The 10,453-nt window shown below is 45.7% G+C and overlaps 1 protein-coding gene across 1 annotated transcript in view; it reads left to right on the top strand.

Annotated features, from left to right (window-relative positions):
- Window positions 1–842: 842 nt before the first annotated feature.
- Window positions 843–10,453, top strand: part of MEX3C (mex-3 RNA binding family member C) — a 47,806-nt gene continuing 38,195 nt past the window's right edge. Inside the window, exon 1 of the mRNA XM_044431243.1 lies at window positions 843–1,236. Within this exon, the coding sequence (XP_044287178.1) occupies window positions 1,041–1,236 (196 nt within the window). The 5' untranslated portion in view covers window positions 843–1,040. The remainder of the gene's footprint in view (window positions 1,237–10,453) is intronic.

The following is a 10,453-nucleotide window of genomic DNA, read 5'->3' as shown; positions in this document are numbered from 1 at the left end:
CCCGCCGCCGCCGCCGCCCAATCGCCCGGCTGGGGGAGCGGCGCGGGGCGGGGCTGGAGCTGCCAGGGCCGCCGCCGCCTGCGGCCGCCGCCGCCGCTGCTGCTGCCGGAGCCGGCGGGGAGAAGCAGCCATGGAACAAAAGAAGCGCTGAGGCGAGCGGGGGCCGCGGCGGCGGCGGCAGCAGCAGCCGCCTCGCCACCAGCGCCGCCCAGGCCGCTCCCGCCTCGCCTCGAGCCCCGCAGCAAGAGGAGGAGGAGGACGGGGACGAGGAGGCGGCCGCCGCCGCCGCAGAGACCGCCACAGCCGCCGCCGCCGCCGCCGCAGCAGCATGCCGCCCCGGGCCGAATAGCCGGAGCTCGCCGCCGCCGCCGCTGCCGCCGCCCTCCTCCCCGCCGCCTCCTGCCCCTCGGCCGGGCGCGGCCGAGCCCTCTTCGCCGGCCATGCCGAGCGGCAGCGCCTCCCCGTCGCCTCAGGAGGAGCCGCCCGAGCTGGCGGTGCTGCTGCCGAGGCCGCCGCCGGGCCTGCCGCTCCAGTACCCGCGCCGCGCGCCGCCGCAGGAGCCGCTGCCGCCGCCCGCGCTGCCCGACGCACGGCGGCTGAGGGAGCGCCTGGCCGGCCTGGGCCTGCTGGAGCGTGGCGGCGAGGCGGCGCCCCCCTCGCCGGAGCTCCATGCGGCGGCCGAGGAGGAGGACGGCGACGAGGAGGAGGAGGAGGAGGCGCCTGAGGAGGACGGCAGCGGCGGAGGAGGGGGCAGAGGCGGCGGCGACCTGGAGCTGGACTTGGAGGAGCCGCCTGAGGGGGACGGCGGCGGCGGCGAGGAGGAGGAGCCGCTGCAACCCGCCGGAGGCCCGGCCTCGCTCCTGCTGCTGTCGTCGCCCGCCTCGCCCCCGCTGCTGCCGCCCGGGCTCGGCTCGGTGCTGCTGTCGCCGCCGCCGCCGCTCCATGCCGCCGGCTCGGCCTTCGAAGCTCCGGAGGCGGCGGCGGTGGTGGGGCTGGGCGGGGCGCTGTACGGGCCCGGCGAAGATGTCCACCACGGGGTGATGGCGGCGATGCTTTCTCAGGCTTACGGGCCGCCCGGCGGCGGTGGAGCGGGCGGCGCGGCGGTGGCCGGGATGCCGCCCGGGCCGGGGCTGAACGGCGAGCAGGCGGCGCTGCTGCGGAGGAAGAGCGTCAACACCACGGAGTGCGTCCCGGTGCCCAGCTCCGAGCATGTGGCCGAGATCGTGGGCCGGCAGGGTGAGTGGCGCCGCGGGCGGGGGCCGGAGAAGGCCCGGCGTGCCTGGATCGGGAGGGGGGAAATGCGAGCACCGCTGCCCTCGGGGGGGGGGGGGGGGCCGCCGCGCGCCGGGGGGGGGGGAGTGGCGGGGGAGGGGGGGGGGGGGGTTGCAAGGGGGGGGGGGGGGGGGCGCGTGAAGCGGAATCGCCCGAGCCCGGCGGGAGCGCGGGGCGGCTGTCCCTGCGCAACTCGGGGGGGCGCTGCGGGGTGGGGGGGGATCAGGCCCGGGACTCTCTTCCAAGGAACTTGGGGAAAAGCTGTACAATGGGGTGTGGGACTGGCTCTTGCGGGATGTGCGAATAGCAACCTACAATAGGGGGAAGCTCGCGTAGTCGTGCAGCAGAGGCGTTGGTGCCCCCCCTCCCGCGGAGACTTCCCCAGTCTGGTGCCCTCTTGGATGTTTGGGAGCGCAACTTCCCACATCAGGCCTGGATTGGTATTGTTGGAGTATCCTGAGGTTTATGGAGTGGAGATTCTGAAAGATGAGAAAATATCAGCAGTTTTTTCTTAAGGGTGGAATCTTCAAAGATAGACTGTATAGGAGCGTCCTCTGGTTTTGGAAGACAGTCCAAGGGATTTGATAGTTTATGCAGGAGGAGTCTGGGCATGTTCCACAAAGAGACTGAGTAGGTTTCAGGGACATCCTTGGACAATGGTTTAGTGATGCGGGTGGTATATATAGGATGGGATGGGGAGGGTCATATATAAAGTGTTGGGGCTATCTAGTGATTACTCCCAGTAAGAAGGGATGGTGGTAATTGTCAGATCAGAGACCTTTCAGGAAATGTAAATTCAGAGAAGATAAAATCAAGCACAATAAGATTTATTTGCCACTTGTTGAACCATGGGAATGTTACCATTCTTGCAGAGTTTGGATTTGGGACCATCTTATAAGATGAGGTCTAAATTGGGTGTTAGAAAGAGTTTTCTGAGTTACAGCAGCCAAATAGTAAAACAAATTATCTTGTGCTGGTATCTCTATTACTTGAGGTCAGGTGCGAGTTAGAAAATATTTGGGTTGGGCTAGCCATTGGATTTGAATCTGTGGGGCAGTTAGAAACAAGGATCTCTTGGGACAGAAAGCTAGAGTGATGTTGGAACTGAGGAAGTTGAGCAGGGAAGCCCTGAATTCACTCCCACTTTAACTGTGAGTAAGTCACCAGTTTGGCCTTTATAATAACAGAAATACAATGATGGAATTACTGCTCTCTGGAGCTATAATTATTATTATGTTCTCTGGAATTACTGGAAGGAAGGGTGAAATCAAAGCAAAATGTGATGTGGGACTTTACTGTTGTATTACCCTGGCTCTGTGATAGCTTTGAGTAGGATTTCTACTAAAGGAAAGCAATTGGGTGTGAGCCATGAGGGCCATTCCAATTCTATAGATCATTCAAGGAAAGATTTGAGCTTGTAATGCTGTGTGGCTACTTAATGCTGGCAAGGAAACGACTTCAGAAGATGTTGTTTTGTTACAGTAAGGAAAGCTATCAAGACAAAACCTGTGTGAAAAGCACCCGGGAAGCTATGAATGGTAAAAAAAAGTTCAAGATAGCAGAATTCTAGTGTAATGACAGATCTGATGTAATGTGAGGCATATAAACCATAATGATTTATTTCTAAGATTAGGATAAGCCTGAATCCACTGTGACTTCACTGGGTTGGAGGAAAGTGGCTGGCAGGGCAGAATGCAAGTAAAGATAAGTCACCACAATTGTGTTCCATTTTTTAAGAAGTAATAACAGTTTGATTAAACTTGGTGCATTTCCCTTGCTCCTGCCTGCCATGTAAAGTTCTCCTAAAGTTCAGATAAACACACAAGGGTTCAGTGAATGCCAGCGCTTTTCCCACTTCACATTCTCAGGCTAGATTGTGTGTTGCTTGCCAGCCATCCCCTCCTTTTACTGCCCCATCTGTCCTTTTTCATCTTGGAATACAATAGCCTGAAGTTGGTGGGAAGGCATGGGCACAACAAAGCACCATGCTGGTGTAATTTGTGAAGCATAAATAAAGAACAAAAGCAGGACATTCGAATGTGCAGAAACAAGGATAGATTTTAAAAGCTGTTTTAGTTCTTAAGATGAATTTTAAGCAGTCTCTTTTCAAATCTCATGTACATTTTAGAAACAAAATACTGTCTCTAATTATAACTGAAAATGAAACGTTTTCACCTCAGGCCAGTTGCTACCAGAAAGCTTGTATGCACCAATGTTAAGCAGCCAATTGACTTCTGAAGAGCTTCTCATGAGTGAAATTTTGCTACTGTGACTTTTAATTTCACACTTTCTGGTTTGTGCTAAAGAGACAAGAATAAAAGACAAAGAGTTTCACAGTAATCAGGCTTAAGAAGGGAATATGTTGTCTTAGCATTTGCCTGGCCTCTCATTCTCCAGTTCCAGCTTCTGCTTCTTGCTCTTGTTCCTGCCAGACAACCTCTTTTTGTAATCCTACTTTCTGTGATCAGGACATGGCTTATGATAGCATAAACCTAAGACATTGCTTCCTTGTGGATGGTATGGTCATTCTATACAAGCATGGCTATTAAGTTATTCAAAGTATTACAGCATGTACACTGTAAATGTTGGACTATAACCCAGGGGTTTTTTTTTTAGCTGATCAGGCCTTTGCCTTTTAACTGATGAATCAGTTTTTATAAATTCAAGTTCATTTTTGCATATTATTCTAACTAGCTTTGGAAATGTTGAAGGATGTGTAAAATTACTTAATATTCAATCAGCTGTGATCAAACCTCTCATTATTAGAAGGAAAGGAATGTTCATATTTTCTGTTTCTTTGTATATTACAATAATATATTAGAACCAGAATAACTTCAGAAATATTTCGTGTCTTTAATTTGAAGTTCCTTTAATTAAAGTTAGTCCCAACTGATAGAAATGCATCCCCACATACACAAACAAATTAAGCAAGTAACACCTTAGTTGAACTAGCAGTTTAAGATAGGAATATAATTTTAAAAGGTTAGGTGGCTGAACTTTCTACGTAAGATCAGATTACCATCAGAGATTGTCTACATGAAGTACTTACTTTAGGACCTTTTCTAATGTTGCATCCCAGATGATGTGGGACTACAAACCGTAATCATCCCTGTCCTTTGGCCTATCTGCTGATGAACACTGTAGTTCAGCAACATCTGAGGACCCAAAGTGTGGAGAAGTTACCTAGAAATAACCCTCAGTGTGGCAAATTAAACAATTTCCCTTGCGCACATATGCCCATACCTCATGTTGATAGAGGGCAGGCATACCTCCATGGCTCAATCTTTTAACACTGTTAGTTTCCCACAGCCAATGGGTGTCACCCAAATTAATGTGGTTGATTTTTTGACAAAATCTGGGGATCTCCATGTGAATGGCTGTGGGTGTCAAGAGAGGTGCATAAGGAGGGAAGGCAAGTTCTTCCCAAATGTTGGGAGGCCTGTTGGTTCAATCAGATCCATGATATTCACCTACTAAATAAATAAGTCGCCTAAATAAATAAATATTCGGTTGCTGGCAAATTTCAGAAGAATCTTCCTAGTTAGTGTAGAACTACCCATCATTTACAGGCACAATTTATTTTCCATCATTTACAAGCACAAGGTGGTAATTTCTAAATATACTTTATTATTAAATAATGTTTTTTGTTAGAGTCAGTAGGAGGTTGACTCTAACAAAATGTGTCTTAAAGAGCTAACTCTTCCATCCTTTCTTACCAGGCAAGTAAGAAGGATTCAAAGAGCTATTTCTTTGGTATATATTTTGTAAAAGTTTTGCCAGTCTCTTGCTTTGTATCTGCTTATTCATGATGAAAAGGGTGCCCCCGCAGCTCCCCGATTTATGTGTTTTTCCTCTCTTAATTCTTATTTATAGTTGACTTGGAGATCATAAATCATACTAGGTAGGCAGAAAATTCTGGATCAAGTTATAAAGATAGATATACAAACTAAAACAAAAAAGAAACAGTGGTATGTTTCAGTTTTTTCTATTTAAGATGATCAGATATTAGAGAAATAAGGAATTGTTTGACTAGATGGAAATGAAGCTCAGGTTTACTTCAGAGTAGATATATAACAGGTTGTCCAGTAGCGGTTAAACTAATGTGTTTTGCAGCATATGAAGTTCCACTTAATGGAGTAGGCCCAGAAGTGACAGACATAGAAACTGACCTCAATGTATTGCCTCCTTTCTAAGCCTACTACATGAAGGGGCCCAACTACCTTTTCACACTGAGGTATAAACTGATACAGTAGCATGCTTCAACCAGGTGCTCTCCAGATGTTTTGTATAATCCCCAGCATACCTGACTGTTGGCCATGCTGGCTGGGGCTGATAGGAGTTTAAGTCCAAATCATCCAGTGGTCTATAGTACAGAATAAGTATGATATATGGTCTGTGCACAGGTATCTGGCAATACATGTTGTAGCAAGCTGTGAGAAATTCTGATGTTGAACAAAATACATTTTCTCTCAATGCATTTTCTTTTCTGACTCTTCTCAGGAAGCAGTATGAGACCTTCAGAAAGGACCAGACTATTGTATTTGCAAAAAATGGAGACCTGTTTTCTCCCCTCACCCTATTGTTGTAGTCTGCACCTGCTTTCTTTTATGTGTTTGATATTCCTAGAATTTGACTTGTGATGCCTGTACATAGTTGCCATAGCAAGGATCATGCATGTCATAATTAGATTTGTGACTGCAGGAAGAAAGACCTGTGGAAATCAATTCTTTTGTGTTAGAAGGCAGGAATCGGTTTTGAAGGATTGGAGAGGAGAGGGGAATTTTAAATAAGTATTGCATCTGTACATTCCTGAAATTACATGGTGCTGTTTGCACCCAGAGAGCAAAAGCTGGGCAGTTGAAATGGCAGGGAGATCCTATTCAAGATCTACTGCTTCTCATTAGATGCTACCATGGTGGAATCTTCCTCTTTTAATACATCTGAAAAGTGCTGGGCAGTGTACAGTCAATAAGTTCCTTAGTGAAAGTAGACGAGTAAGGGAGGAATGGGGGGTTTCCTCAGTTGGTGGAGGTAGAATGACTAAGCATGCACACTTATGCATTTCTACAGAAAATGTCCGGCAGCTTCCAGTATTTCCCAGCTAGCATGGGAGTGGGGAATGCTAAGAGTTCTGTCACTTTTTTCTGTCAGACATGTATAGAATTGTGCCCTAAATTAAGGAGTCTTTGAAGACAGTGGCAAGGAACAAATGGAAGAAGAAAGGAGGATAGAAAATTTTCAAAGGAAGAAGGGGTCACAAAGAGGGCTATGGGATTTCCTAGGTATCACAATCTGAGCAAAATGGGATGCTAAAAATGGGGTTAAATGGTTTTGCATGATTAGCCCTCATTTTTACCATCTACACCATGGGTCCTCAAACTAAGCCCTGTGGGCCGGATCCTGCCCGCCATGCCCATTTATCCAGCCCGCCTCAGAGGTTTTGGACTTGCCTGGAGATTGTTTTCTCTGAGCGAGTCCCAAAGCTCTGAGCCGGCACAGGCGTTCTTTAAAACTGAGTAGAGAGGGAGCTGGTGCATGCCCAAATTGCAGCAGCTCAACTGTGCGTGCGCCAGCAATCCTCCCCCACCCCCCATTGCATGCATATACAGAGCGGGAATACGGAGCGGGAAACAGAAGAAAGGTGGGCGGAAGATGAAGACGAAGAAAGGATTGAAGGTAACAAAAATACAACTTTTAAAATAATTTTTAATTATGCGAGCCTGGGGCTGACTGGGCCCGTGCCCACCACTGCCTTTCAACTGGCCCCCTGTTGAAAAAGTTTGAGGACCCCTGATCTACACTATCAAGCAGGGTAAATGTCAGGGTGTCATAAAAGGGGTAGTTACATCTAGATGAGGTACAGCCTGAGATGAGGAACTTTTCAGTGAAGGAGAAATATGCTATTTTGTAGCAAATGCCACATTCCACTTAAACCACTTCATATTGGTTACCATAAAGTTGCAGGTGTAACCAATTTGATGTCCTCTGGATGGTTTGGGCTTAAACGCCTATCTACTGCAGCCAGCATGGGCAATGATCAGAGATTATCTGAAGGGCTCTAGTTTTCCCTCAAAATAAAGTTCAGGAGTTCAAAAACAACATAGGGCAGAGTCCCTGCCTTTGTTGCATGACACAGTTGTGCATACCATACTAGGTCAGAGCATGCAGCCGAGTTAGTATTACGATAGCAGGTACCGTTCCATTCATTTAGTTGTGAGCGAAGAGTGGGTCATAGATCACATTCTGCACACACAAGAATTCAGTCCACTGCTGCTTCAGTTAAAAGGTATCTAATAGATAAAGGCTGGAAAATACCTTTGCCTTAAATGCTAGAGAATTGCTGCCTGCCCAAGTAGACAGTATGAAGTTAGTTAGACCAGTGGCCTCATTCTGTATAATGTACCTGCATTTGTTGGTAAGCTTCACCCCATTATACCCACTTGGCAAATCTATAGTTCGGCATCTCACAACTTTGCCATAATGTTGCTCAGTAGTCGTAGAAGGTACAAACTTTTTCAATTTGACTTACTGAGCAGCAGAGGAAGATAATGCCATATACAATTCTTCCCTTTCATCCAAATGTGACCATAAAGATACGTAGTTTTGCAATTTGAGCATTGTATTAAGAACCCACCTTGGGGACACACATCTAATTCTATTATCATAAGAATTCCAGAGCTCATTTTCTGATCAAATATAATATAATGGTTGTAGTAGTGATATTATTTAAAGGGTTCCAAATCTGGCTTATCCAGGGGGAGAGAAGCCAAAGTTCTGGATTCATACGGCATGATAAACTATCCAGTGATAGAGCATCGCTGGATTGTTTAACTGCTCTGGCTGAGCTGAATGTACAGGCACACTAGCTTTTTCTTTGGAACCCAAGTTTTACAAGCCTGGTTAGCTGTATCATGCAAACTTACCCAATATCTGATTAACACTGTCTTACTTTGGGACAAGCATGGTATCTATAATGCTACAGAAATGTCAATAAATTGAGGATATATTTTCTTTATGTTCTCAGTTGATGTACAGTGCTCACTGTATGAAAAATAACGGTAGTTAACCAACCTCCAACATTGTTTTTTTTTTAAAAAAAGATTCCTACTAATAATTATTAGCCATATATTGTCAGTCTTTGCTCATGAAAAGGCTTTTGTTTAGAAAGCACATGAAATTTTAATAGAGTTTGTGGAGGAGGACATTTTGCTTTATAAAAGAATCCCAACTGATCTAAAGCTGGAAATCCCACTAAAGATTGCATTTGGTAATCAGTCTTTGTTTCGTAAACTCCATATTTTGTTTTTTGAGGAAGGTTGTCCTTGTTCATGTATAATGGCAGCAAATTCTGGGCTGTAGTTGCTTTGTTGTGTGCCAGCTGTGGCCCTTTTTAATGTTTTGTGACATCTAAACTTAGGCATTGTAAGTTAAGGGTAAGTTAAACAACTTGCAGTTAACTTACTATTAAGTTAGGTTTAGGGTTGGCACATAACAAATGCTGATCACCCTGATCAGGGGTTGAATATTCAAAAAGGCTCCGGGCAGTCTTTGGCTTTTGGAGAGGCTTGCTTCCTTCATCTTCAGCTTGTGGGATTCCTGGAGGTATTTGCCTGGCCACAGTTAGAAATAGGATGCCAGGTATTATTATTATTATTATTATTATTATTATTATTATTATTATTATTATTATAACATTTCTATGCCGCCCCTTGCCGAAACCTCGGGGCGGCTTACAACATGATAAAATACATTGAAATACAATAGTACATAATAAATTACCATTACATATAAAAATACAAAAAATACATTGATTTACAAATACAAAATTAAAATTATCAGTATAAAATAAAAATATAGGATGAGAAAGAGAAGGAAGAAGAAGTTGCCCAGGCCAGATCATATGTTTTAACAATTGAAATGATGTTTAAGGTACACCCTTGGTCTGATCTACCAGAGTTCCTCCTCCTGTTCTTATGTTCTCTGCAGTGGAATCTGCACTGCAAGAAGTGAAAGCGTTCATCAGAAGCAATAATTGACTAGGGTATGGTTACTGTGGCAGTGTTCTGATTTTGTTCTTTTTTTTTAAAGGCTGAACAGTCTTTGTCATGGGGGAAAGTAGGCAGTGATTTGAGTCTTTCCATGAAATGTTGTCCAGTTGGCATTAAATTTGCTGATTGGGGCAGACAGTCATTTAAGAGTGGTGGCCTAACAAAAGTGAGATAACGTATCCTAGCAAGGAGGTTACATATCTTGATAGATGTTTCTTTCCAAACAGAATTAATATACATTCGGACACATTGCTCACATATTAGTTGACTTGCACAGAGCTTCTGAAATCAAAATCAACTAGCCGTATTTTTGCCTTCATGTGATTCAGAGGCTGGACATCATGTGCACACATTCCATTTATGCAACTCCCTGGGAATTGAGAGCCTTCCATTTAGCACTGTCAGTCAAGGCCATTGCTGGCAAGGCTGCAATAAGTTGCTCTCAGCTCCATTCTCTGTAACAACAAGCTTTGCTCTGTGTTATTTAACATGGAGTCTTTCAGAATAATTTGCTGCAGATAGAGGCAGTTAAGCCTAGTACAAAACAGGCAGAGGATTCAAGCCTGGGATGCATTTTAAATTGCACATCTACACGCATATTTACCTGGAAGCAAGTCCCATAGAACTCAGTGGGGCTTACCTTCTAGTTGACACATGGAGGATCCCACAGTTGGTGACCTACATTGAGAATATGCTGGTCAGCCTTGCATCTCTCCATTCTCAGTTTGGTGGTTGTCCCTTCCTGCTGCTTGACATGGCGTCATAAAATTAGTAGTTCTGCCTCCAGTGGAAAGGGGCTGGGCACCCCAAATGAAGTTTGCTTAGACTCCTAGCATTGAACCTTCTTTCAATAAGAATGTGAAGGTCAGGCGGAAAAAAACAGTTTTGTTTTTTTAAACCAACATAGTATTTTGTTTTTAAATTGCTAGAGTGAAATAAAAAAAGCCAGGTAAGAAACAAAACTCTAAAGTTGCTAAAGGAAATTTTATCCTTTGCATTCCAGTATTTTGAATACTGGTTGAACTTCTTGTCATAGGCAGTGGTTGCATATTAACTCCTGAATTAGTTTATTTATCTTAGGGGTTGTGGGGGGTGGGGGAATGCTCCTCCTTCAGACTAGGATTGCAACATCT

The sequence above is a fragment of the Varanus komodoensis genome, unplaced genomic scaffold (genome assembly GCF_004798865.1).
Source record: "Varanus komodoensis strain SLA01 unplaced genomic scaffold, ASM479886v1 scaffold22, whole genome shotgun sequence".
Classification (NCBI taxonomy): domain Eukaryota; kingdom Metazoa; phylum Chordata; class Lepidosauria; order Squamata; family Varanidae; genus Varanus; species Varanus komodoensis.
Note: the sequence above shows the minus strand (reverse complement) of the source record. Positions and strands in the feature narration are given on the sequence as shown.